The sequence below is a fragment of the Hippocampus comes genome, unplaced genomic scaffold (genome assembly GCF_001891065.2).
Source record: "Hippocampus comes isolate QL1 unplaced genomic scaffold, H_comes_QL1_v1.1 scaffold104, whole genome shotgun sequence".
Taxonomy (NCBI): domain Eukaryota; kingdom Metazoa; phylum Chordata; class Actinopteri; order Syngnathiformes; family Syngnathidae; genus Hippocampus; species Hippocampus comes.
In genome coordinates this window covers 4,704,384-4,730,140 of record NW_017806072.1, presented here as the reverse complement: position 1 = coordinate 4,730,140, position 25,757 = coordinate 4,704,384, and the positions used below count along the sequence as shown (strand labels likewise).

General features: G+C 41.2%; 1 protein-coding gene across 6 annotated transcripts in view; it reads right to left on the bottom strand.

Annotated features, from left to right (window-relative positions):
- Window positions 1–2,129: 2,129 nt before the first annotated feature.
- Window positions 2,130–25,757, bottom strand: part of LOC109530453 (UPF0606 protein KIAA1549) — a 32,431-nt gene continuing 8,803 nt past the window's right edge. Inside the window, exons 3-22 of one of the 6 annotated variants that reach the window (XM_019894204.1) lie at window positions 23,227–25,236; window positions 23,008–23,096; window positions 21,894–22,053; window positions 21,661–21,791; window positions 19,234–19,423; window positions 19,015–19,074; window positions 18,757–18,902; window positions 16,241–16,418; window positions 14,859–15,043; window positions 12,267–12,490; window positions 11,103–11,239; window positions 9,111–9,125; window positions 8,619–8,815; window positions 8,301–8,530; window positions 8,084–8,228; window positions 7,625–7,951; window positions 6,606–6,658; window positions 6,024–6,172; window positions 5,335–5,489; window positions 2,130–3,377 (exon numbers count right to left, since the gene is read on the bottom strand). In XM_019894204.1, the coding sequence (XP_019749763.1) occupies window positions 3,195–3,377; window positions 5,335–5,489; window positions 6,024–6,172; window positions 6,606–6,658; window positions 7,625–7,951; window positions 8,084–8,228; window positions 8,301–8,530; window positions 8,619–8,815; window positions 9,111–9,125; window positions 11,103–11,239; window positions 12,267–12,490; window positions 14,859–15,043; window positions 16,241–16,418; window positions 18,757–18,902; window positions 19,015–19,074; window positions 19,234–19,423; window positions 21,661–21,791; window positions 21,894–22,053; window positions 23,008–23,096; window positions 23,227–25,236 (4,964 nt within the window). In that variant the 3' untranslated portion in view covers window positions 2,130–3,194. The remainder of the gene's footprint in view (window positions 3,378–5,334; window positions 5,490–6,023; window positions 6,173–6,605; window positions 6,659–7,624; window positions 7,952–8,083; window positions 8,229–8,300; window positions 8,531–8,618; window positions 8,816–9,110; window positions 9,126–11,102; window positions 11,240–12,266; window positions 12,491–14,858; window positions 15,044–16,240; window positions 16,419–18,756; window positions 18,903–19,014; window positions 19,075–19,233; window positions 19,424–21,660; window positions 21,792–21,893; window positions 22,054–23,007; window positions 23,097–23,226; window positions 25,237–25,757) is intronic. The other 5 variants (XM_019894205.1, XM_019894207.1, XM_019894208.1 and 2 more) reach the window with 5 other exon arrangements.

The window sequence follows — 25,757 nt, the reverse complement described above, 5'->3', positions numbered from 1 at the left end:
AATAGAAAATAATACAAGAATGCCTGCCATTGGAACTATAATATCAGAAGTCCAACATGCGCATTCATCAAAGTGGAAGCCGTTTGGATTTCTTGTCAGGACAAATAAAGACAACCAGGAATGGCATATTTTGGATTATCATGTCAAAAAAACCAACAAAAAACAACCAAACAAACATTCCTGTTAACGCAGCTTTAAAATCATTTCGCATTCATAAACTCCATTGATAAGTAACTGACACACACATGATGAATCTCAACTTACAATGCTGGATTGTTGGTTGTCTGTTGACAAAAGCAAGAGCTGCTGAACTCTCGGCAGGACTTCACACCATGTAAATTCCTTCCTCCCTCCCGAAGCTTCCTGCTCCAAGGTCAGTGGCTGGAAGTGCTTATTGGACTCCTCCTTCCCACAGTAGACAACCACTAATGTCCTGGTCCTCCACCCTCTCTCCACCTCTCATTGGCCGGCCACCCAGGCTGTAATGACCATCATGATCTAGATTAACCCTCAAGTGTGTTTTTGTTGTGCTCCAGTAAGAAAGAACTGGAGACCACAGACGGGATTAACCAAGGGGTCAGGGGTTGCTTGGTTTCAACCCGAGAAAAAAAAAAAAAAAGCACATAAATGTCACAACTGAGAAAGTTTATAGTTGTAAACTAAAAGAAGGATCCAGTTCTTTGTTGTGCTCATATTTACCATGAAACACAAGAGGAGATAAATCTATGTGGTCGAACCTCCACTGTAATCCCTTGAGACTGGGCCCAGTCTGACACAGAGTCAAGAGGAGACAGGAGACAGGGGTTAAATAGCTTCGAAAAGGAGAGAGTGTATACAGAGAGTTGCAGACGCAAAGAAATAATTTGACATAATATGTATATAAAGATAATTGAAATTAATTTCCATAACTTGAATTGCACGTTATGAAATCAGGGAAAAAATCTTTTTCGGAGGCTTGACATGATGTTCACAGCATGGCCCCTTGCAGAGTGGAGTTGGCTGGGATTTGCAGTGTTTAGTTGCATCACTCAGTGGATTTATAGATCTTCTAATGCGATTACAGGGAAGAAGCGTCTGATGGGATGAAATACAACTTGAAACGTGCAGAGAACATAAACTTCAACAACATGAGGGCACGCAAATTCAGTTTATCAAATCTCTCTATATATAATTTTTTATTTTACATATCAACATGTAATCACCATACAGTACAGTACATAGTAAGTGACCACAATTTATCAACTGAGGCGTCCTTGATTTATGTTACATCATCAGAAGAAAAAATGGAGCAGTCACTTTTTAGGATCGGCTTCCCCACCGTGGCCATTTGTGGTAATTACAGTAACTGGCAGTCAAATGACGTCATGCTTTCTTTGTTATTGTCATAGTGTATTTCAGCGGACTAAAATTATCTGACATTTTTGTTTATGGTTGAAAAAAGCGGTATCGACAATTTTTGTGGCGATGAGCATTTAAAAAGACAATTTAGGGGTGCTCGTATGTGTATTTTGAGAGTCGTGCAATTGGTACGACAATAACATCTACCACAAGGAGACAGCGAAGAATGGTTGCAGTAGGACCGTAACCGAAGTGCACAAGCAAAATAATATACAGTTAAAATAAATTATTTGTATATACATTATTTATGCATTAATAAATAAAAGACAGCAGATAGAGACAGAGCACGAGGTACTGAAAATAGAGGTCAACATTAAACTGCCTCAGTCTACACACACATATGGATATTTGGGCGGATTTTCCCCATCCAAACTCAGCAAAGGCCCAATTACAAGTGTCTCTAAAGTTGATTCCACGCGATTATCGTCTGGTAGGTTGGGAGTGTTTTTTTTTTTTTTTTCTATTTTGATCCAGGCCCAAAATATCCTTGTAATTGTCCAAATCAAATTATGAACTATGCACCTTTTTAAAATGTGTTATTAGCCAACTGAAAATTCAATGTTTCAGAGAAAAGTACAAAAAACTCTTTGTTTTCTTAGTTGTTTATTATTTATTGTTATTTGTTTTTGCAGGTCTTAGTCTGGTATATGTGTCAATGCACCCTCCGACCTTTTTATGTTCATTATGGTTGAGTACAGCACACACTGTAAGAGCATGAAGAAAACATAAGGCACTTTTTACTGTTTTGCTTTATTTAAATAGAATAAAATTTCAGGTCCGACATAATCTTGATGTGTAAGGGAAATAAACCAGTATTCCAACCTGTTTATGGTGCACAGAAAACAAGGCAAGGCCAATTTTTTTAAAAATCCTTACAAGCACATAAGCAAGACATGAATTATAAATACAGTACCCTGTGTTTAAAAGCCATCAAAAAAATCAAATACTGCATGAAATAAAGATGGTGATTTAATAAACGCATTGCAGGTCTGTGTAACCTTCAGCAGCCGCAATCAACCGCTATTTTCCTGTTTTCTTCTTTCTTTCTTTTTTTTTTTTTTAATAAATCCACCAGACCTGAGCGTTACCAAGTAGTCTAATTTTCATTCAGTGCAGCAAAACACAAGCCAAGCACTGAGCACATGTATGACGTGTTGCCAAGTAAATATATTTTCTTCCGTTTGATCTACATTTGAAAATGGATGATTTCAAGGCATTTCAAAGCTTCACATCTCTAATCACAATTACTAAAACATACAAAACTTGAAGGACTCGAATGCAAATAGCCCAAAAAGGTCCAGGAGTAACAGCTCTGACTAATTCTGCGTCAGGTAAGCGAAATAGGTAGCATCATGGGTTGATGGTGTGTAAAGTATTATAGACTCCTTTGAGACTGGACCGATTCGCTGGCTGTGAACTGTTACCTCACTTTGGAGCCAGATCAACGTCTACAAAGTATGAAGGCAAAGCATGGCTCAGATGAGATGGAGGTTAACCAGTTCTTGAAAACGATGTGTGCATGAAAATCATCACACTGAATACCTAAATCTAATGTGGATGTGAATGCCGGATCTCATACTGTTCGTCATGTAAATAACACTGTCCCATAGTGACATACTGGAGGTGATTTCATTCTCAAAACACCCCCTGGCTAATTTCAAATCTCCAAAAGAGCATCCAGAAACATGAATTAGCCACCTCAATAATGACGTGTAGCAGGACAATCTCTCTGCTTTGCTTCTCGGTGGGCTTCCACAGGAAGCATTGTCACATTAGCAGGTGGGGTCAGAGCTCCCTCAGCTATGGTAACTCTGTTTCTGCGACAGGCGCAAAAGTTCCTCACGGATGGCCTTGATCAAGGAGGCGGATGACTGGGTGGGAGGGCTCGCATCCAGTGAGAGTGGAGCTGACGGGTAACCCGCCCCAACTTCCAAGTGGGCGGGAGGAGCTGACGGCTCCCTGAGGACACTTCTGGGAATCTGCGAGATAGACGAGGAAGAAGTCAGGACAAGACAGGAAGTGTCGGATACAGTACTAAGTTGGAGCGGCTCTTGGGCGACTTCCCATGCATTGAATAAAATGTAAGGTAGTCTAAAACAGTTTTTTTCAAACCCTGTACCGAGGCACACAAGTGTGCCGCGAGACATTGTCAGGTGTGCCGCGGGAAAATATCCAATTTGTATGCCTGTGTGGTCTATCGCCCAGAAAGTAATCATGTAGTACCCTCCCATACCGCAAGGGGGCAGCAACAGCAAGCCAATTGCTTTGTGTTTGAACAGAGACAAGCGAATTTGTGACGCGTGAATGCAGGACCACGGTGAAACAATAAATATGAAAGATGATAAAATACTTTTTTTCTTTGTGTTCATTTGATTCCAATTTAAGCTGTTATAACGTCATTCTTCAATGTTAAATACGGTTATAGTAACAATACAACACGTTAATTGTTAAAATAAGCGGGGTTTTTTTTCACTTTTCAGCTAGTGGTGTGTCGCGAGATTTTTTCAATGGAAGAAGTGTCCTTGGCTCAAAAAAGTTTGAAAAACACTGGTCTAAAACATTTGTGGTTCAACAGTCACAAATTCACTCACAGTATTTGTGTCTTTTCATGAGAAACTGAAGCAATCCCTAGCAAAATGCTGAGAAACTCACCTATTTGAGCTTTTTGTGCTCTTTTTGTTTTTGTAAGGAGGCACAAGATGGCGATAAAGCCCTGCCTAAATAAGAAGGTACAACAGTAATTGCGTTCAGATGTATGTTGAAGTGACTCATCTCAACTGAAAGACAAGCTTCGTGGGTTGAGTTGGAGCCAAAGCTCACCTTAGTTGTTAAAACCACAGGGAGTTTATGCCAATGCATTGTTTCAATGGCATATAACCCTGATTCAAATAACCAAAACGATCAAAACATCACCTCCACCCTCGTGTGATGTACAGTCGGCGAAGGTAACTTCGCCGACTGTACATCACTATTGCTGCGTTTATTATTGAAGTGGATTGCACCATACTAGCTGTCTCTAATACTTTGGTCACCCTATTTGACTGCAATAAACGTCTGTCAGTATGAAAAGGGAGGTTTAACAAGTACTATACACTACTGCAATGGCAAACATTATTGTAAAAAAAAAAAAAAAAAACAACACAATTTCAGGGAAATTCTCAGTCTACAATTACAAAGTGCAGGAACCAGTGAAGACCAGGAAACAGCGTTTCTGTTTCAACAATGAAGATACCCCAGTAAAAACCACCTAACCCACTTCCAATGTGCTGATGTCACGCAATGAACTTTTAAAGCCAGCCACGGGACGCTTTGTAGTCCTCGATGGCCATAGTTAGCGCGATGGAAATCGCCTTCTCTCTAATTAGCGCTCCAGTTAGCGTAAGGTTTTTAGCATGATAACAAGTAAAGCATTTCAGGAAACGTTCGTTTATTTGACTATCCGTCGAGTCATAAGCAATTTACTCTGAGCAGCTAATCGGATGCATTCCACTCTATCTTCCACGGATCGAGCTACAGTATCTACACACATAGATAGTGAGGTCCCTCTTGGCCAATCGGAGGCCAGGATGAGGCTCGGTAAGCCAATGGCAGAGCAGCTATGAGTATGCTGCGTTCAGGAAACTCGGAGCTGTGAACGAAATAAAAATCGTTCACTATGTAAACCTGTGTGGTGGTTGCTGTTGTTGTTTCCGAACAAAGCAGTAGAGTTCGCTGTTGGATTAGACTTTCTTGTAGTGAATCTCTTTGCGAGGCAAGAGCAGAGAAAAAGATTTCGTATAACGGAACAGGGTTTTTTTTCGTTGTATGGGGGGCAGGAGAGTGGGAATGGTGTTAATGCATGAAGATTTTTTCACACTAGGGGTTATTTTCGCCCATGTGGGTTTTGATATATATATATAAAAAAGACAAGAGAATTATGTAGGTATTTGCACTCACTGCACTGTTATCTGGTAGTGCTCTGCAATAAATGTCCTCGTGGTAGTTGTTCCAGCTGATTCCTCCATTCTGTCCTGGATAGCCTCTGACCCCGGCGGGATAACCATTCATACGGCTGGACAAGCCAACCTGTGTAAGTTGATGAAGGTGGGCGCCTGCACACGCATCAAAACAGACACATCAAGGCTTTATTATGTCACATCCGTCTTGTGTAATATATTTCATTTTGTTCCAACTTTTGTTGCGTCTTTCTCTGGCTGCCTGAGATTCACTCGTTCCAGTAAATGTCTGACACCATTTATGTAAGCCTCACTCCCAACGCCTTGAATAATTGAAGAGAGACTCAGCCTTTCGAGTTGACTTGTAACCCCTAAGTCAGCAGAGGCCGCAATAGTAATTGTGCTGTTGCCAGACTGGTTGTGTTAAGTGTTTGTATAATGTGCCTCTCATGTCATCTATCATAATATCATTGACAAAAGGCATGTTTTTAAGTACAGTACTGTAAGTACGTTGGTAAGCGTTTGCACTATGCAGTTACCGGATAAGCTAACAGTTAGCCCAGCGTGTCCTAATATTAGTACCGTAGACGTTCTTTGTATTTTATGGTCGTCTTGATGACCCGTGACTTTAATGACTAAAATGGATGTAAATATGAAACGGGGGATTTTTAGAAGGATTTCCAACTGTACCTGCAGTGCTCCCTACTGGCCGCGGCCGAGCCGATGTAGGCAGCTCATCTGCGTAGAGTCCCCTGCTGGAGTAAAAATTGTTGAGCTGGAGTTGCTCCCCGGGCCCTGGTGCCTCTTCTGGGGGAAGGTAAGTCAGACCACGATCCTGCCTGGAGAATACAAGACTTTCACTGAATCAAGCCTCCAAACATTAAGTCGCGCAATAGAACAAAGACTTTGCTGCAGCAAGAGTCCGACTTTTGTCTAATGTAAAACATGACCACTTGTTAACTTATTTATCTCAAGTAGATGTGGCCCAGTGCTCTACTTTCTAGGTGTGTATGTGTTGTATTCATTTGCTAGAGTGCCTGAGTGTTTTGGGGGGTAGCTAAGAGATGAAGGCCGAGACCTGTTCCATTAAACCAATAAAATAAAAATGATCCCTTAAATTATTCATAGTCTGACTGACTGGATGATGCAGGACACAAGGCAAAGTGGGTATTTTTCAGCACTGATCAATAACAAAGGACTTTGTTGAGGACAAAAGAGAATGAAAATCCACATGTGCTCAAGTACATGATTTCCATTGAACGCTTTACTAACCTTGGCATTAAGCCTTGAACCAGAGGGGGAGACACACTCAGGTCGCCGAATCTCTGAGGGGAGCATAGAGAATGGAAGCAGCGATGAAAGACAACAACAGGAGACAATGAGCTTTATGAAGCAATTTTCTTAGATTTGTTCTTACAAAGCTCATTTTAAAAATACTGCTGCTGCTTATTATCATAAATAAGATGTACTCGCTTTTCGTAATGACTGATTTAAACACCTTATACTCTTATAAGATGCCGTTTAGTATCCAACTTCAAATACAGGCCATTGCAGTGTCAAATTGAAATAAATTAAAAGGTGTGCCTGAACAACTTTATCCTCCTCTCCTCCCTCAGTCTCATTACATTGTCTACGGCTACACAATTCAAGGAAATTTATATTCAAGTACATCTCAATAAATATGAATATTGTTGAAAATTCAATTAAAAAAAGTGATAAAGTCAAATGGAGATTATGGACATTACAAAGAATGAATTATTTGATTTAATCAATGATGACATAGCGAACAAATATCCCATATTTACCATCTCAAGAAACTTCATAAGAGAGTATTAGTATTTTTATGTTGTTGAATGAATCTTGATAACATCTATGTTTCACTTTTTGATTTGAACTGTTGAAATAAATCCAATTTTCATCAATAGAAAATTTTCTTGACAAAACATCACACAGAAAATAAGTATCACCTGTGATTATCTATACAACAGGCATCTATTTGGGCCGCCTCCGACAAAAGGAGCTCAAGATCAAGCATATGCAGTGTACATTAGTGAAACGCCTTAGCCGTAGAGAGAACTGACAGCGTTGTATTGAGGGCCACCAGGTGGTCTTCTGTACTTAACAGATTAGTTGGAAACGATTATACGTTGAAGCTATTGTACATACAGACTTCAAGTGAAGAAAAAAATGAAAGGGAATCTACAGCGAACACTTGTTTTGTGATTTCAGGACAGATCAATTATTAAAATTGTCGTGGTGTTTTTGTCGACCTCCAACAATTAGCTACTTACACCAGTGTAGGGGCCAAAACCTGGAAAGGATGGGCCCCAAGGTCGGGGGCCACGGCCCGCAGGACTGGAGTCAGACGTATTGGCATTGACCCCTGGCAGAGTCACTCCAGCGGAACTGCCCTGGGAAGTGGGTGACACAAGGGCAAAGGCGTCATCCAGCAGCGAATGCATTTGCTGCCGCGCCTCTTCGATGGAAGGCTGTGGAGGCATGTAAGTGGGCGGGGCAGGGGCATGTCCAGGAGGTGAGGAAGCGGGACCTAGGAAGACCTCATCTGTGGTGGGTGACGGGCTTCTGTGGGTCAACCCTGGGGCTTGGTCAGGATCCGACTGAAATGTACCACAAAAAAATGTATAAGCCACCAAGTAGTTCCATTCAGTCTGGAGGCTAAGGCTCAACGAAAAGTTGTGATCTTCCACGCACAGACGTCTTCATGACCAAGCCACCCACATTAAACTTACCACATAAGCCACATTGTTGACCCCAGGACACTTCCTACAAACAGCGTCAGTGTCTTCGGTGATGAGGTGATCTTTGTCTGCATCTGTCATGCCTCCATTTGACTGCCCCTTCATCCTCTGTTTGGGAGAGCGCCTCCCTCGAGCACTGGATACAAAATGAAATATTATCTCATTATATATAAAAAAAGTTTCCACAATTAAAATAAATGAAACCTACACCAACTTTTTGGGGGGTTCCTTGAAGACTGAGGGAACCTGCACATTTTGATCTAAAATCTTATCCATTTGCAGCTGTGCTTTATGGTAAATGTGATCCTGGTCTTTGGGGTCCACAAGGTCTATGTCATTCATTGCAGGAAAGTCATAGTGGCCCTTCCTCTTGGCACGCAGGCGGATCTTGTTTCGATGATGCTCAATCTCCGATTTCTGCCTCATTGCTACTTGGATCTGATGAGAGGACACATCATGTAGAAAGGACGTGAACTTTGGATCGATCAAGCTGCAAATGTGAAAATGAGGATCAAGAAAGGTGAACCTCCTTGTTGGTATCGGGCAATTTGCCAGAACCAGGGTGGCTGTTCAGGGGTGGGACCGTCATGGGCTGCATGGCAATTAGCTGCACTTTGTTGGGGAGTCTTCGGCTTACATCTGTGGCCCGTGACATCCGATCAACATGTTCAAATATGGAAGCGGATGACATCTGTTCATTGAGACCATTTGTAGGAGGCGGACCTGTAGGGATGGAAATAACAGTTTAAAAGTCTTGATCACTACAGTTCATAAGTCTAAATGGCCACATTGAGTCAAACTAGGTTGTCTTGTAGAAAAGATGATTAGGGTCATGCCCCACCCCCCCCCAAAAAAGGTAAAGTTTTTTTGTAGACTGCAACAACATTTAACTCATGTCGCTGACAGTTGGGCTGACAGTGATGAATGGTAGGAACAAGCAAAGCACAAAACTATCACAGAACCAAACAAAACAATTGGGAGATTCACAGACGCAGATGGAAAGAAGACAAAGTCTTACCAATTCTATTTTTGCCTGCACCGCAATAGAAAGGAAAGACAGTTATATTGGAAAAGATCAGTCCTCGGTAAAGTTCAAAGACCACAAATCGATTGTGAGTAAGGAAGGGCATTCAGATGTAATTCTAAATCGAGAACATCGATGGTCAACTGGTAGGTCACACAAATTTGATACTCTGTCGTGAAGCGAAGATCCCCGCACATGGCAGTGAACAAATTAACATGAAATAACAAGCATGTAACAGGCACATGTCGGAAATCTTACAACTTGGGCGGGGAAAGGTACATTTTAGGGCTGTTCACAAATCAGTGGAGATTCAAATGCGGATCTTTGTAAAGCTCAGCAATGCAACATCAAAAATATTCCCTTTCGGATTAATATAAACTATCACTGAACATAACCTGAATGGCATGTCCTGCTTCCAAACAAAATTAATCTTTGTCCCTGAAAATGTCAACAAACTCCTGAAAATACAAGGAGTATTTAGCACTCCTGGTTACATGCCAGGTAGGTTTGAATCAATGACATTGTTTGACAAGTACAACATGATGCTTTATATTGCATGGCCTGTCACAATGTCACCGCTACACTGAAAAGCATTTTTGATGAGGGCATTCCTGCTATCATGTTTGAACTTCCACATGACGAGTAAAATATCCGTAATGTACTGCTGAGTACAAATACAACATAGCGTTAAACAGAACGCCAGTAAATGTGTGATTCATGTGGAAGTTTATCACAACAGTTTTACCCACCGCTGAAGTACATCAATGTCAGTATGTGGCTTTCTCACTGTATCAACGGCCAACTTTACATCCTCCGCAAGTTGAGATCTTTTTTTCTTATAAACGTGTTTTGCATGCGCCAATCTCCTGCGCGGAGTCCAGGGAGTCCATTAACCTTTCAACGGCGTGCCCCACCTGCGCTGAAGGGGAATGAGGGGAGCCGCTTTGATTGGCCGGGAAACAAGTCGGCTGTGTTCAGTCCCATAATGACGCAAGCGCCCATTTCTAACTGCGCCCATGCATGTACGAAAATAGCAAAAGAAAGAAAACATCACCCATGTGGGCTGTTATACTATATAGATTTGGGCTGGGCATGAAAATAGGGCCCCACATGTTAAGGTCATTCATAGTTCCCATGAATGATAGCAGCTTTCCCAAAGGTCATAATGAGTTCATTTAACCCTTTCAGGGACAGCTTATCATGTTATCAGGTTTTAGGGTGCATGAAAGGGTTAAAACAACTGATGAAAACTTCTTGTCTATACTTAAAAAAATACTGCTTCCACATTGGGGTACGTGTTATCTCATACACGACATACTCTATTCACAAACACCATGCTGATCGTTACAGGAAAAGATTTATCAGTAATAAAAAACAGAGGTCAGTCGAGTGTGGGTGAGATCAGGCAGGCTGCAGTGTGCTACATGTAGTCAGTATGCTTGAATGCTTCTGGCTCCAGTGCGTCTCAGAGTGGCGCTGCAACCTTCAATCTGTCGACATGCTGTCAAAATAACTTCCGCTTTTTGTTTCCCTTTTTTTTCTTTTTGGGACTAATTTTGGACACAAAATAATGATCCTTCATGTGTCCCGTTTCTCCCTGTAATCCCGTACACCCTGCTCTGAAATTTAATAAGATGTTGTCCGAAAAGTAATGCCCTTTTCTGACAATTATGCTTGACAAAATGTTTTGTTTTTCCAACAACAGAACATGTAATAACCATGCTACATACGCTAATCCCACACAATTTTACTCAAAATTTAGGAGTGCACCTTAAGTTTTTTTTGTCATATATTGCTAGAAAGCTTAATTTAACATTTTTGTACACTTTTTTTGTTGGTACTTTTCCAACTAAATTCTCGTGAGATACACAGAATATCATCTCACTTAGTCACATAGCCCGGTCAGTTCTTTCCAGTGTTTCTCTTCCCCTCCCCCTCTTTTGCTGTGTATAGAAAAGTGGCTTGAGTGTTGCCAGGGCCACTTGCCATTTAAAACATTGATGGGGATCTTACTTGTCTGCTTGCTGTCACTGGGTGTGGCCTGGGCTCTCTGGTTCTCCTCAGTTGACTCGCGCCCACTGGAGCGGTCACTCACCATGGAATCGCCGTCTGACGGGGAGATCCTAAGCACAAAATACACACTTGAATGAATAATTAAAGCCTGAGGATGGGCTTGCGTGCTGGAATAGCGTGCATAATAAAAACTAGCAGTTTAGTTTGGAGGTCAAAAGCTGGGAAGTTTCTAAGATAATGTGTTTGGTTCAAAGCTTGTTAGAATAATACAATTCTTAATGTATTCTTCTTGGCGAGATTGAATCCCCACTGGGGTATGGGGCCATATTTGGACAAACTGAGGACGAGGGAAACAATAAATACATAAACAAATAAATAAATAAAAAGCCCTCACAGTCTCGTATACCAATTATTGATCAGCGAATCAGTCAAAGCTTTGTGTGTGTGGCTGACTGAGAGAATTGAGTTGAATAATTTTATTGACTTTAGATTTTAAAGTTAAAAAAAAAAACAGCAACAAAAGTACAATCAGAATCAGTGGTGACATTATTATTAATACTGTTGAGCTTATTTCTGTTAACAGAATGCAAATGCATTAACATGACCATTTATTTAATAACATTGGCTTACTTACTATGCCTTATAACATTGCAACCTAAAAGAGAGATAAAAACACTCACTGGAGGTACAGTGTGTGTGTGTGTGTGTGTGTGTGTATGGGGTATAATGTAAAAATAACATGCAAGGAAAGCTGACTTTATAGCAAGTAGGTCTTCCTCTTTTTTGTGCTTTAAATACAATCGCTATCACTAAAAATCAAACTTACACACTAGGATGGTAGTTTCAAAATTTATATCGATGTGAATTTATTTCTTTGGCTGGATACAACCTATAACGGAAGAATATTAATCTTATTTTTAGCTGTGTGTGTTTTTAATGCACTGCATGTTTGGACTGTGGTTGAGAGGAAAGAAATTTCATCTGTGCTGTATGTTGTACATAGAGCATATTTGACAATAAAGCTGACATAATGGAGTTCTATCATGCTATTTTCTTTCTTTGGTTTCATAAAACCTTGAACAGAAAAACTGTAGTGATAAAATCCCCCTCCTCCTTTGCACTGCCAGGAGCACTGACCTCTCTCGTCTTCGAAAGCTGCGGGATGCTCTGGTGGAGGAGGCAGAGTTTTTGGATTTGGGGGTGGGGACATCCCCATTCTGGGAAGAACTGGGGCCTTCCTTATCTGAGGTGGGCAGAGGCCCCGCTGGGATGGATTCTTGGACCACCATGACATCATCTCTATTCTGCTGGCCGAGATGCAGCTTAGCAAAGTCAAAGCCTTTCACACTGGGGGCCTGTAACTGAAACAAGAGACATTTACTTCAAAAACGAGAGTGCTTTCAAAATGTGAATGCTTAAATCAACAGCAGGGTTACAACCTGGTTCTGGCTAGGCATGGATGCCTTGAAAAAAAAAGACTCAATTTTGTGATCACATCTTCAAATCAAGTTATGTTGGATAAGAGGTTTGTATGACAGTGATGAGACATGTGTGAAATTGAGGTCAATGAAATTCGATATGCTCCCAATCGTTGCCTGTCAAATATACAAAGGCACCTACTGCTTGTAAGATGGGTGATGTTTATTTGCTATGGTGTGGACATCTGTGCAGTGCGTCTGTCATACAAACAATGGCAGCCTTCGAAAGAGTGATCCCAAATGCACACAATTGGAAATAGTGACCCATTTTTTTTGTAACCCACACCGAAACTGAATGCTAGGATTGAGGAGGCTAATGGTAATCCGCCCTACAAAAATAACTAATTTTAGCCACAACAAACATAAACTCTAAACATAAACTCTAAATCTACTACTTCACCACAGAGATATTTTATGCCCCTACAAATCCAAAGAACAACAACTACTGGAGACATGACACACAGTTTACAGAGGGCAAAGCATGAGCCTAATGTCCAGCGAAGCTGCAAACACAACAATCTGTTTGGCTACTACAGCCTGTACCTCCTTCTTGACCAGCCTCCCCTTTGGGAACACTGTCATTCGCTCTTCTTTCTTCATCCCCTCTGTTCTCTTTTGTGCTGCTTTGTTTTTCTGTCCATGCTTTTCTTCTGCTTTGAATGACTTTGTTTCAGGCTGCTTAATTTCTTCTTCTTCTTCCTCCTCGTGATCCTCTTCTTCGTTGCTTTCTTCCTCCTCCTCACTGTTTGTATGGTCTTCGCTCTTTAGAGTGATTGTTCCCTGGGCAGATGCAACAGTTGACAGGTGGATTCGTCCCATCTGTAGCTACGCAATCTTTTAATAGTAAAGAAATATGACTTGTCTTAACATACTCTGCAACTCCTAAATGATACCTTTCTGTTTTTAACATTGATTTCCTCCTCCTCATTCTCTTCCTCTTCATATTCCTCTTCTTCCTCCTCATAACACCACTCTCCTTCTTCTTCTTTGCTACACTCTTTACCCATCTCATGTTGAGGTAGTGCCCGGTGAACGGGGCTCTGTGAGGTAGCAGACTGTGAGCAGAAGGGTGAGTGGTATTATGTGACAGATTATGAAGTTAAATTAGTCTCTTTTGTACATGTAACCAAATTACAGAAAGATGAGTTCATGAGCTTCAAAGCAGAGCATTTACTGGTCGAAGAGGGAAAAAACTTGACAAAGACACATCAAACACTGCCTAGTAAGACAGGAAGGCCAAAAATACATTTAAGTATCCTTTAATGATGTCGGGAGATGGGACTTGCCTGAGGAATGAGCATCTGAGAAACAATATTGCTGTCTGGTGCTGTTTTAGGACCCATGCAAAATGCTATGCTATGTATTTCTTGGAAGAAAAAAATAGCTTTGTTGTACAGTAATTATCTATCCAACTTTTTCTGTTCTGGCTTGCAGGAAGATGGAAGCTATCCAAACCTATGTAAAGCCACAAGAGGGGTCGATTCAAGTCAATAATGTGTACATACAGGAACAGACAACCAGTTAACATTTGCATTCACACCATCACTGAGTGGGAGCTGCTGCTGCACATGCTGTCTGCATGGAAGTCAGGCCAGTGAACCATTCAACAGTGACACTGTGCCATACTGTTCAAATACAAACCCAATTCCAATGAAGAAAGACACGACGTCCACAATTTCCAAAAACAATTTGAAACGTGGACTCGTCAGACCACCGAACACTTTGCATCAGCCCATCTTAGATGAGCTCAGGTCCAGAGAAGCCTGGTCCCACATAGCCTGTTCACCTGTTGGATGTTCCAAAATGTTTTGGAGAGCAGCCATAAGATTCAAAGTTAATGATCATTTGCTAAAAACAATAAAAAAAAGTTGATCAGATTTTCAGTTTATCTTGTCTTTGGTTGATCATGATTTGCAACTCATTGTATTCTGTTTTTCTTTGTTTAACACACCGTGTCAACTTTTGGGGAATTGACTTTGTACTACAGATAATATGGAAAAGAAAAAATCATAGAAAAGAGAAAAAAAAAGTACAGTACTAAATGGGTCCATTCCAATATTAGATATGTTCTTTCCAGCTCATATGTCTTTTCCAGCTCATGTTCTTTCATAAAATCCTTGCTGAAATAATGCCGTCCTGCCAGCTGTAATCTCGTTCTTTGATTGTAATAAACGATAAGTAAGAGGACAACCTGAAATTGGTTTAAATAAGGAAATAAACCTTGATTCCAGAAAAGCTCTGCAGTATCTACCTTCTGTCTCTGCTGGATGGACGTCATGGCATCTGGCTGGAACTCCAACTTGTCTGACCGGCACAATTTCCAGTAGAGGATGGCAATAATGACAATGGCCACCAGTAGAGGAATCACCACTCCGATGATGATCCAGATTTTGGGGTTCTCAGTGTCAGAAGATGACAATGGCACCTTCTCTACAGCTGAAGTGTAAAGGATAGGAGTTGTACACATACTGTAAGCATTCGATTCTATTGCTCTTAAGTTATGCCTCACACACGATGGAGATGGCGTTTTTCGTCGGAGAGTTGGTTCTTGTCTTTTAGCTGTAATTTTAACAAAACACACCATTACTTGAAATTACCTTTTGCTTTATCCCTTGGGGAAGTTAATTAAGTAAAAACAGTCAGCATGAGGAGGGAGTTCCCTTGAGGGACTCTCATTAGCCTGTTGTCCCTTCTTCGGAGTCAGAATGTTGGTACATTGCACGCAAGGGAGAGTAATTAACGAACATGAAGGATCACATGGTTAGAACTTTGGGCCCTTAATCTGTATACACGCATGGACAAAATAAGATATTTATTTACAATGTGCTTTTTGTTAAAAAAAAAAAAAAAAAAGACAGCCCCACAATGGTCGCTAATATCACTGATAAAAGTAATCTAAGTAAAAAAAAAATCGCTGAAAACCATTGCTTTTTGTGGTCCGCAAAAATTAAAAAAACAAATCGAAATGGCTTAGACAAAAGAACTTTGTTGCACAACCTTTTGATGACTGCAATCAAACATTTTCTGTAGACTTGAGACTTATGCACCTGTTGACCCAAATTTGTGTTCAATAGGATTTAGATCAGGGCTCAGAAAGCCACCTCACAATAATCCTGTGCTTTGTTCAGAGCCATTCTTGGATATTTTTAGCTTTGAGTTTTGGGTCTTTATCTTGTTGGAAGACCCCGCCGCCCATTTTTTTTTTCACTCCGGCATCGAGTGTTCATCGCACATGCACAGATTCACAAACCCTGTGTCATATGAAGCAAAGCAGCCCCAGAACATAACAGAGCCTCCTCCATGTTTCAAAGGAGGTACGGTGTTCTTTTTCAGTCTCCCAGAAGCTTTGAGGCTTTTTAATATGCATTTGGCAGATACTACTATCGTCAGTTTTAAGTTATTTAAATTACCATGGCTAGAGATTTTCTTTCTTCAATGGAAAGGTTACAATAATTCAATTCATTTGTGTTTGTTGCTTCAAAACAATAATAAATAAGACATTCAATAATTATATACAGCTAAACAAACAACTTGGCTTAAAAAAAAAAAAAAAAAAAAAAAAAACAGCTTGAAGTTATCTTACCGGTATCAAGCACCACAATAACAGCGAACTGTCATGATGAAGATACTCACGTTGTGCTAAAACACCCTCAACACGATAGCCCAAGATGATGGCGGCCTTTTGGACATCCAAGCTGTTGAGAATGTTGGCCATTTCAACAGCAGGGACCCTCTGGCCATCAGGACGCTCCACAAAATACACAACTTCCAGGGGATGGTCCACACCTACAGGTCGGTTCATGCTCACAACCTATGAATTGACATAAAGCAGAGTTCACTTGGACAATCAGCTAATTTTGCGATAATGCGAGATACATCATGGGTGGATCACCGGTCAATCAAAATACTGAAAATAGGGCTCTTTTTGTGACCTGTGCAGCACTTGGTGTAAATCTGCAGGGAGGCATATTAGACCGGGTGTTGGTAATTTTGCAACCGCATGCAAGCCGGCGCATTAAAAAAAAAAGGGCATTTTGTACCCTCGTGGAAATGAACACAGCCTCTTCCATGCATTGATATTCAAAGCATCTTTTACATCTCACATGGATCCGTCTCATAGCGACAAAGCAATCTGTGTGCAACCAGAACATTGTCACTGGGCTTGGCCGGTGTGGCAACAGACAACGCAAGCGAATACACTCGTTAAGTGAGCAAATGTTAACCACTGGCAACTTAAATCTGTAATTCATGGACCTCAGATACTATATGTATCACCACCCTTGATTGTTTGTGTGCGCCGCACCCACACACAGCTGCATGCCGACTCGTGGGAACATTTTACAACTATAATAACAATAATAATAATATTAAACATAGGCGGCATGGTGATCCACTGATTAGCGTGTCCGCCACATTGCAGAGGTGCAGCGTTTGATTCTGGCTCCGGCCTTCCTGTGTGGAGTTTGCATGTTCTCCCTGTGCCTATGTGGGTTTTCTCCAGGTACTCTGCTTTCCTCCCACATTCCAAAAACATGGCAGGTGTGATTGTGAGCGCAGATGGTTGTTCGTCTACATGAGCCCTGCGATTGGCTGGCAACCAATTCAAGGTGGATCCCGCTTACTGCTCGAAGAAGGCTGGGATAGGCTCCAGCACGCCCGCGACCTTCGTGAGGATAAGCGGATTAGAAAATGGATGGATGGATCCATTCAATTCGCCACAATCACGTTTGATCAATTGTGCCACTATCTACAGGTGGTTTGAACAGGCACAGCGTTAGACCGACTTTCTGTCAGCAAACTGTCACTCCGTCTGGGTTATCTTCAAGGACACACCCTCGCCATAGCGGTATGCACACCCTGGCGCAGAGCGGTTAGCCTTGTGCCTGCACAAAAATTAGGATATCCCAGCATTTCTATATGTGCCATATACTAAAAGAGAGCCCATATACTCTTGACAGATAACTATCCACACTCACATTCACATTTAAGAACAATTCTAAGTTGTCAATTAACCTGCAAGAGTCCACACACAAGAGCAAGAACATACAAACGTCACCCAAAAGGCTCCAACACATGGATTGAATCCAAGACAAAAACAGTCAATAGCATAAATAGGATTAATATTACCAAAAAAAGGTTAGCTGAATGGTGTCTGACATGATAAACTCAAAGTAATAATCGTATTTTCATGATAACATGGTTCTACCTCACAGCTAAGTCAATTAATGCAGTGTGTGAGATAAAAAGTTTTTTTATATACTTCAAGCCAACTCAAATTGCTTATTTTATCGCAATTATGTGTTTGTGTATGCACAAACTCCCTCTGAATGCTCAGAGGCAGAATGACGCAGCACATAATGCTTAGCACTGCTCCTGAAATGCTTTCTGTTTTAATGACACAAGACAGAAAGGTCTGGCGCAGTTAGGTTGCTATTCAGTCAGGAAGATAGTTATCACTCGGCAGCCTTCAAGTTTCAGAACTTTCTGTGTTGCATTTCCCTTTCTTCTGATGGCTAAATCTTTAACCAAACACCATTCGCTGGCTCTGTGGATGTATACCCGCTAAAAAACAGACAATGTCTTCATCATGCTGAAAGCAAAATGGCAAGTGTAACAATGAATAATTTATGTGATTTGTGCAGCTTTGCAGCTCACAGGAAGCATCAAGTGGGGCTACAGGGAAGAAAAGGAACAACACTTGGTGCAGTTGTGATCTTGAATGGGATGCTGAATGGGATGATGTTGCCATGGCAACATGTTCCCATCCAGCGCCACGTGAGGCTGATGAGCAGGTGCAGGGCAACCCCACAAAAGCTGGAGCCTGATTAGTAAAGCAGGAAGGCTTTCAGTGGTTACACGAACACTTTGCCTCAAATAAGGAGCCCTCGATAGTCACTTGATAGCAAGGTAGTTAGCATTTGCATCAGGCGATGGCAATCAGCAAAAGGAAGAAATCTTTCTTAATGTTCAGTCATCTATTTACAAACAGAGAAATGTGCAAAGATCAACAACTCCGTAAGCACCACAATGTTCTAAAGATAGTCACTGAAACATAATTGTTTGCCAAATCAAGAAACTAATCGTGAGATATTCACTCTGACACAGATAGGTCACTGTCACTTTAAAAATACACTATATACACATGGTACCTGAACGCTACTGTTGCCAACGTTGGTGGCTCTCTTGACACGTCTGACTAATCCCATGGCTTCCCCAAGCAGCATGGCCACCCTGCGCTCGATGTTCGCTTGAAAGGTCCTCTGGCCCACTTCACTGTCCAGCACTCCCAAGAGAACTATATTTTTGAAAAGCAGAAGTAAGATATGCAGAATAAACATTTTACACCAAAGTTGCACAAGCTGATTAACATGATGACAGATCATCACAATTAACAGAAACCATCTTACCTGTTCTCACCCAGGAGGAGCGAAGGGACTGGCTTGTGTTTAACTTTGGATAATGAAATGCTTTTGATGAAGGGGAAAAAAAAAAATCATAACACCATAATGTCATGACATTGTTCCAGCCACCATCGGAACAAAGGTCAAATAAGAGAGATCACTGTGCTGTACATTTAAATGAAAAATACTGTCGTAATAATGTTTAAAAAAATCTGTAAGACTTACGCTCGGCAATCTGCAGGACAGGGAAGCCCATGTAATAGCTGAATTCCACCTTAGTGAGCTTCATGAGAGCAATGCTAACCTCTGATCCCATGAGATAACCCTGGGGGCTGTGCACAATGAAGGTGATATCCACTGGATACTTCCTCAGTTGTTGCTGATTTTTAGGAACTGCCATGGTAATGTTGATCATCTGCAGCACAATGTGACAATCCTGTTCAATTTATAAGGTCTACAGGGCAAGGTCATTATCAGCTTTACTTTTGCAGAAAATCTCGTCAGTCTCTGAAACACTTCCTTCTTCAGTTAATCCAAAGTAGGGCAAACAATTGGGCCGGGGCATTTTTATTTCTTTATTTATGAAATGATTCCACACTGCAACAAATTCCGAAACAATCCTGAAATATAGAACAGCCACAAGATTAGGTTACACAAAATTCAACACAAGCCAATTCTGTACTTATCAAAATAAGTACTTTATTAACAAAAAAACAAGATCCTATAATCCTCAAAAATTGGAGCATGAATAAAAAGAGTGTGTTTGGGGTTTGGCTGACAATAGGTAATTCACAGATACTTGCTATGTACTAGACAGGAAGAGAAAGCTGAAGGATTTTCAGAATCAGAATTGCAATGTTGAGGTGAAGATTCTCAGACATCTAGAGGACCCTTTGACAGACAATGGGTGTTTGTTTTGATTTTAATCAGACAATAGTTGTCAAGAGCATTACAAAATAAAAATAAAAATAAATCAAAGACAAGTCTGAAAACAAAAGTCTTTATAATGACTACTTTTTTTTAAAGGCTTAAAAAAGTAGGTGTTGCTTTCTAGGCAGTATTTATCAAAATATATTTCATAACGGATACAAATCCCCCCCCCCCCAAAAAAAACATCTCTATAAAATGCCAAGAAAAATGTCTATAAATCTGACACTCAAGAAAGAAGAGAGAAGATTTTTAATAATTGTGCCAAATTTGAGAGATTAAAAAAAACATGCCCCAAATATGGTATGTTCTTTCCTCTCTGTGACACCCTAGGCGTGTTCACTGAATGTGATGAAACCACGCAATCTTTAACTGTTTAACTGTCAATTAAATACCGCACATCTTTCTTATGCCCAAAGCCCTTTTCACACCGCACTTGGTTTTCTTGGTGTTTGCGTGGAGCATTGCGCAAGTGCAACAGCACCCGAGTGCAAGCCTGCCCAAAGTTGGAGCTGCTTGCATCGCAGCCTACCAGTAAGTAACAGGGAGGCTTTTCCTGCTGGTTGGTCTACTGCTATTAGCACTCTGAAATCACACTGCCAACCTCTCCCTTATTGGATGCCCTTTGTGACATCGCCACAACGGCGCTCTTGAGTTGAACATTTTGCAATTTAACGCCACGTCGCCCACCTTGCGGATTTCACCGTGACGCAACACGGCATTCCGTCCTCACAGCACAGACAGAACACGACAGAAAATAATGGGAAAATGCAGTGGAAAAAAATCAGTGTATTCAACTCAGGCGCGCTTAGTGAGTGGCAAAGCAAGATTGCCACCGGTGGCTTAGCTTCTTGCTAAGGTGGGAAAGTGGCATTGTCCGTCCGTTATATATAAGTTCATGCTTTACACATACTAACGAGAGGTGCTAGTCAGGAGCTAGCTCATGAACTAACCAAGGCTGCCTTGGGTCAACAGGCAGGCGAGTTGATGATTGAGAATGTCACTCACCATTCGTTAAGCTTTAACCAGACATGGCCATTCGGTGTGTTACAGCAAGTGTTCTTATGACAGTGACAGTGTAACAAAATAGTGCAGTGTGATGGTGTTTATTATTCTATGAAGGACAAAGTTATCACACACTTGTTGTTTGCATGCCAGTGATCACATTAATTTGTCAATGAAGCTACACTTTTTATAGCTGTCCTTGTATGTTGCTGATGATAATAATGTATTAAAACAATCGGCGATCGGGATGAGTCAAGTCATTATCGTTCAGATAACTTTGGACTCGTCTGTTAGCTTCCGCAGCGACACATTACATCCCCGGAGCCACTGGCAGAAGCGGCGTGTTGTCAAGTATAGATCACAATTATCTACCAATTATTTTTGCTTGTTATCTACCAATTATTTTTGCTTGTTTTCAACCTGTTTTGCAATGTGACCTATTGCCATGACATATATACATATTTTTTTTTTAATATCCACAACACTATATGTTCTGGCCATAATGAGGTCGCGGGCAGAGATTTGCCTAATGAGCTATGGACAATTCATAACAGTTGCCAGCTCTAGATTACACAAAGCAGATTTTGCTTGCAAGAAGCAAAGGAAAAATTCATCAAACCAAACTGCTGTTTCTTTAATTTTTACTTCTGGTATGAAATGTTGATATTTTGAAAGTGCAAGGTGATAATTCACATTTTCCCACCATTTCCCTGCACTCACATGCACTGTGAAATTGGTTGATGCCTTGGAGCGCTGGCGCACTTCTGCAAAGGCCATTGTCAAACCTCGCTCAATGCGCTCACTGAAGTTGCAAAACCGTACATCAATGTGACCTGGAACAAACTGCAACACTGCACATAGACACAGGAAGAAGGTATTTAAGTCGAGTACGATTACAAAATATTATGCTGAAAAATATATCGAATATTTGAATCATTTGAAGGCTAACTCACCTGTGTGTACTTGATATTTATTAACTTGTGTCATCCAGTCGGGCAAAATAAATAGGAAGTGGCGTCCTGAACTTCGCAAGGCGTTGATGACAGATATGGCTGTGTACACAACTGGATCGGATACGACCCGAAATACAAACTTTGGTGGTGGCTCTATAACCTTAACATACAAAGCAATCAGGTTTACTCTTTTGAAACATTTGCTTGGTGCAGTCACTACAGTAAAAATACATAACTGTACAGTGGTATGTCGACTTACAATTTTTTGGGAGACAGGAGCCGTAGCTCGGCCAATTATTATTTATTTTATTTTTTTCCCTTGAGTTGTGAGCAAAAATTTGAATTGCAAGCACTAAAAGGACGAAGCTAACTTCAGAACATGCAGCAGATGATGACCAATTCAATATGCAGTGCTTGCCTCAAGTGGTTTATTGCCACTGGCAATAAAACTTACAGTATGTTAAACCAAAGCACATACAGTAACTAACAAATGTTCACTCAGTGAATCGTGACACACAATGCAAAATGTCAGTGATGGGCAAAAAAATTGCACGGATGTTTTAGTACCATGTACAGTATTTGCTCCTTCTGGATTCCTGTGTTTTTGGGTTGTCTCTGTGGGATATTAAAATTATTTTGATGATCTTTAACCTCTGTGAAAAATGAGATATTACTGTATCTTACTATTGTATATCACTGTGATTTCTTTCATTGTAATGTTTGTTATTATGTCCTCTTGTGGCCAGGATGTGCACATCAAAGGGAGCATTACATCAACGGGCATTGAAACCTAAAATCATGATGCAGAATCTGTTGAAATCCTCATATCATATTTAATGACGCAATTACTTTGTGGTAAAGTACAATACTGTATCATGGTATTTTTCTTCTTTTTCTTTCTTTTTTTTTTTTAGGAGGGGTGGGGGGACTGCAACAGATTAATGGTGTTTCCATTAATTTCAATAGGAAAAGATGATTTGAGATACGGGTTTTTTTTTTTTGACAGTGGGGCAAGGTCATGAGACAAATTAAACTCATAAGTCAACACACCACTGTATTTATAGTACAAAATCAATAAAGCATCTTTCAAACTCCACTGTAGAAAAGCATGTACCTGTAACTCAAATGATTTGTTGAATTCCTGCTTAAGGATTTCTCCAATCCGAGATGTGGCATCTTCATCTTTGGTCCCTGATGGGAAACCTGGACAGTAAAGTATTAAGTCAGGTGACAGAATAGCCATCAAAAATTCATTTGGAAATGTCATCAAAATGTCATTTACACACAAAGTCTAGATATGTGAAACCGAATAAAGGAGAATTTGATGACTTACCTATTTTAATTAAATACTCAGACTTCTCAAGGTTGCAGAGGTACCGTCTGGATGTCAGCGTTGTAGTCTGCCACTCACCATCCGTGACAGGGATAACGTTGACAGTTTGATGAGAACTTGTGCTGGCACTTGGAGATGTGGCTATGGGTGAGATGGTATTAGCTTCACTGTTGGTTGGGATCAAGGTCATTGTGGCTGGGTTGTCAAATTCATCTTTTGTCACTCCTTGATCACCCAACATAACAGGGGGGGCCAGAGAGCCATTGGATGAGACTGAACTGATATTGAACATTTGTTCAGATGAAGGATTTCCTGTAGGACCATCGGAGAAAGCTGTCGTTGCAGTGAAAACTGAAGTAGGGTGCAGTGTAGTACTTAGTGGGAAGACCTCTGTGACAAACCACTGGACATCAGTCAGAGTGAAGGAAGACATTCCAGCATCTGGCAAAAAATCTGTAGGGCTAGGCAGTGTAACTACAGAGCTGTGCAGGCCAACAGTATGAGTACCTGCAAACCCATCTGCAGTTGACTTGTGAGTGGCCCATAAGGAGGAGGGGGCATCAAGAAAGGGTGTTGTGACGATGGAATGGTATAGAAAAGGCTTGGAACTATTGAATATCTCTGTTGTTCTTATGATAGTTGTTTCACTGTGAGGTTCAGAGCCTGAAAAATCACTTTTGGAGTCATTCTCAGTCAGTTTTACATCACGGGTGATGCTGGTGGTGGGGGTGATGTCTGAAGAACTGATCGGGAGCACAGTGACATACCCTCTTTGTTCAGCTTCACTCCCTGAACCAGATTTCCCTTTAGTCAGCTGTGTGGTGTAATACTCCAAACTGTTCATGTCAGGTAATAAGGCATCGGTTGGTTGAATAGTGTAAGTATCCAACCAGTCTATGTTGTCTGATGCTTCTAATGTCTCACTGATAATTGTGGGAGTAAGCTCTTGTACGTAATCTCTTGTGGGGTGAACTGGGGAAGTATATGAGGGTTCTATTGATGTTAGAAGTAAATGTGTTGAGTAGATGTTCATCGGGCTTGAAGACGGCAGGGTATGAAGATGACGCAAGGACGAAAGGGATGTTCCCACCCTGGAGGGAAAGGCTGTATCGTAATGTTCTCTATTCTCCTCTTGATCGTAAATGTCGGGAACCTTGGTGGCCAGAGTGTAGTCCTCTTCCTCTGGACTGAATGCTATCGTCTCCAAATAATCTCCACTTCCCCAGTCGAAGTCCATGCTATTTGTGGGGTAGAGGTCCTCTGGTGGAGCATCGGTCGGTTCAGATGATGAGGAAATGAGATAAGGGCCGATGAAAGGCACATGGTAGCTTGGGGATAAAATCTCATGTGGATTGGCGAGAATGTTCACTTGTTTATTCTCTGGCATTGAGGAACCACTTGTGCGAACATCGTTCCCATGCTTTATTGTACTTGGAGCCTTTGTAGAGACATGATCTAAAATGTAAGCTTCGTCTGATGGAATATCACTGAAATCCAGTGGATCACCTGGTTCACTGGCTAGTAAGGTCACTGTTCTAAGTGTTTTTTCTGACTCACTGCCTCGAACAACTTGAGCTTCTTCTTTTGTAAAACTAAGCGGTGGCACTGTAGACCTTTCAAAAGCAGGAGGCCTTGATGAATTTAACTGCAATTGCATTTGAGATATTGAAGGCGTTTGCAAAAGAACTGTTTGTTTGGCAGAATTTATCTGAGCCACTTTCCAGGCTCTTGAAAGTTTGGATTCTTCTAATTGTGGAAAGGATCCCAGAACAAGTTGAGATGGATGCAGTGCTGGAGTAGGAAGAGGCTGTGAGTCTTTTGCACCAAAGTCACCTAGAGTGAAGGATTCATGGCGGGGTTGAGGAATGAGTTGTTGCATGCCAGGCATGTTTTTTTCCTTCTCCAAGGCAGTAGTGAAAAAGGGTGGCGAGGGCGATAGCGATGGCCTTGTTGGACTTAAATCTTCAAGAAATCCATTAGTATGGTGTGCAGAGGCTGACAGAGACTCATCTATGGAAAAGCAAGGAGAAATTTAAGTTTAACACTGAGGAAGGCTAGCTCAAGGGCGAGAAATAGGAACAATAATGAGGTTAACAATTAAAACTCAACTCAAATGAGAGTACAGTGAAACTCCTCTAGAACGAAACCTGCATGGGCGAAAATACCCCCTTATGTGAAAAAATCTTCATGCATTAACACAATTCCCATTCCCCTGCCCCCCATACGACGAAAAACCCCCTGTTGCGTTATACGAAATCATTTTGTCTGCTCCAGCCTCGCGAAGACATTCACTACAACGAAGTCTTATCCAACAGCGACCTCTACTGCTTCGTTCGAAAAAAGGCAACAGCAACCACCACACTTGTTTACATAGTGAACGATGTTTATTTCGGTCACAGCTGCGAGTTTCCTGGGCTCAACATACTCATAGCTGCTCTGCTATTGGCTTACCGAGCATCATCCTGGCCTCCGATTGGCCAAGAGGCCACATAGACCTCACTGTCTATGTGTGTAGATACTGAAGCTAGATC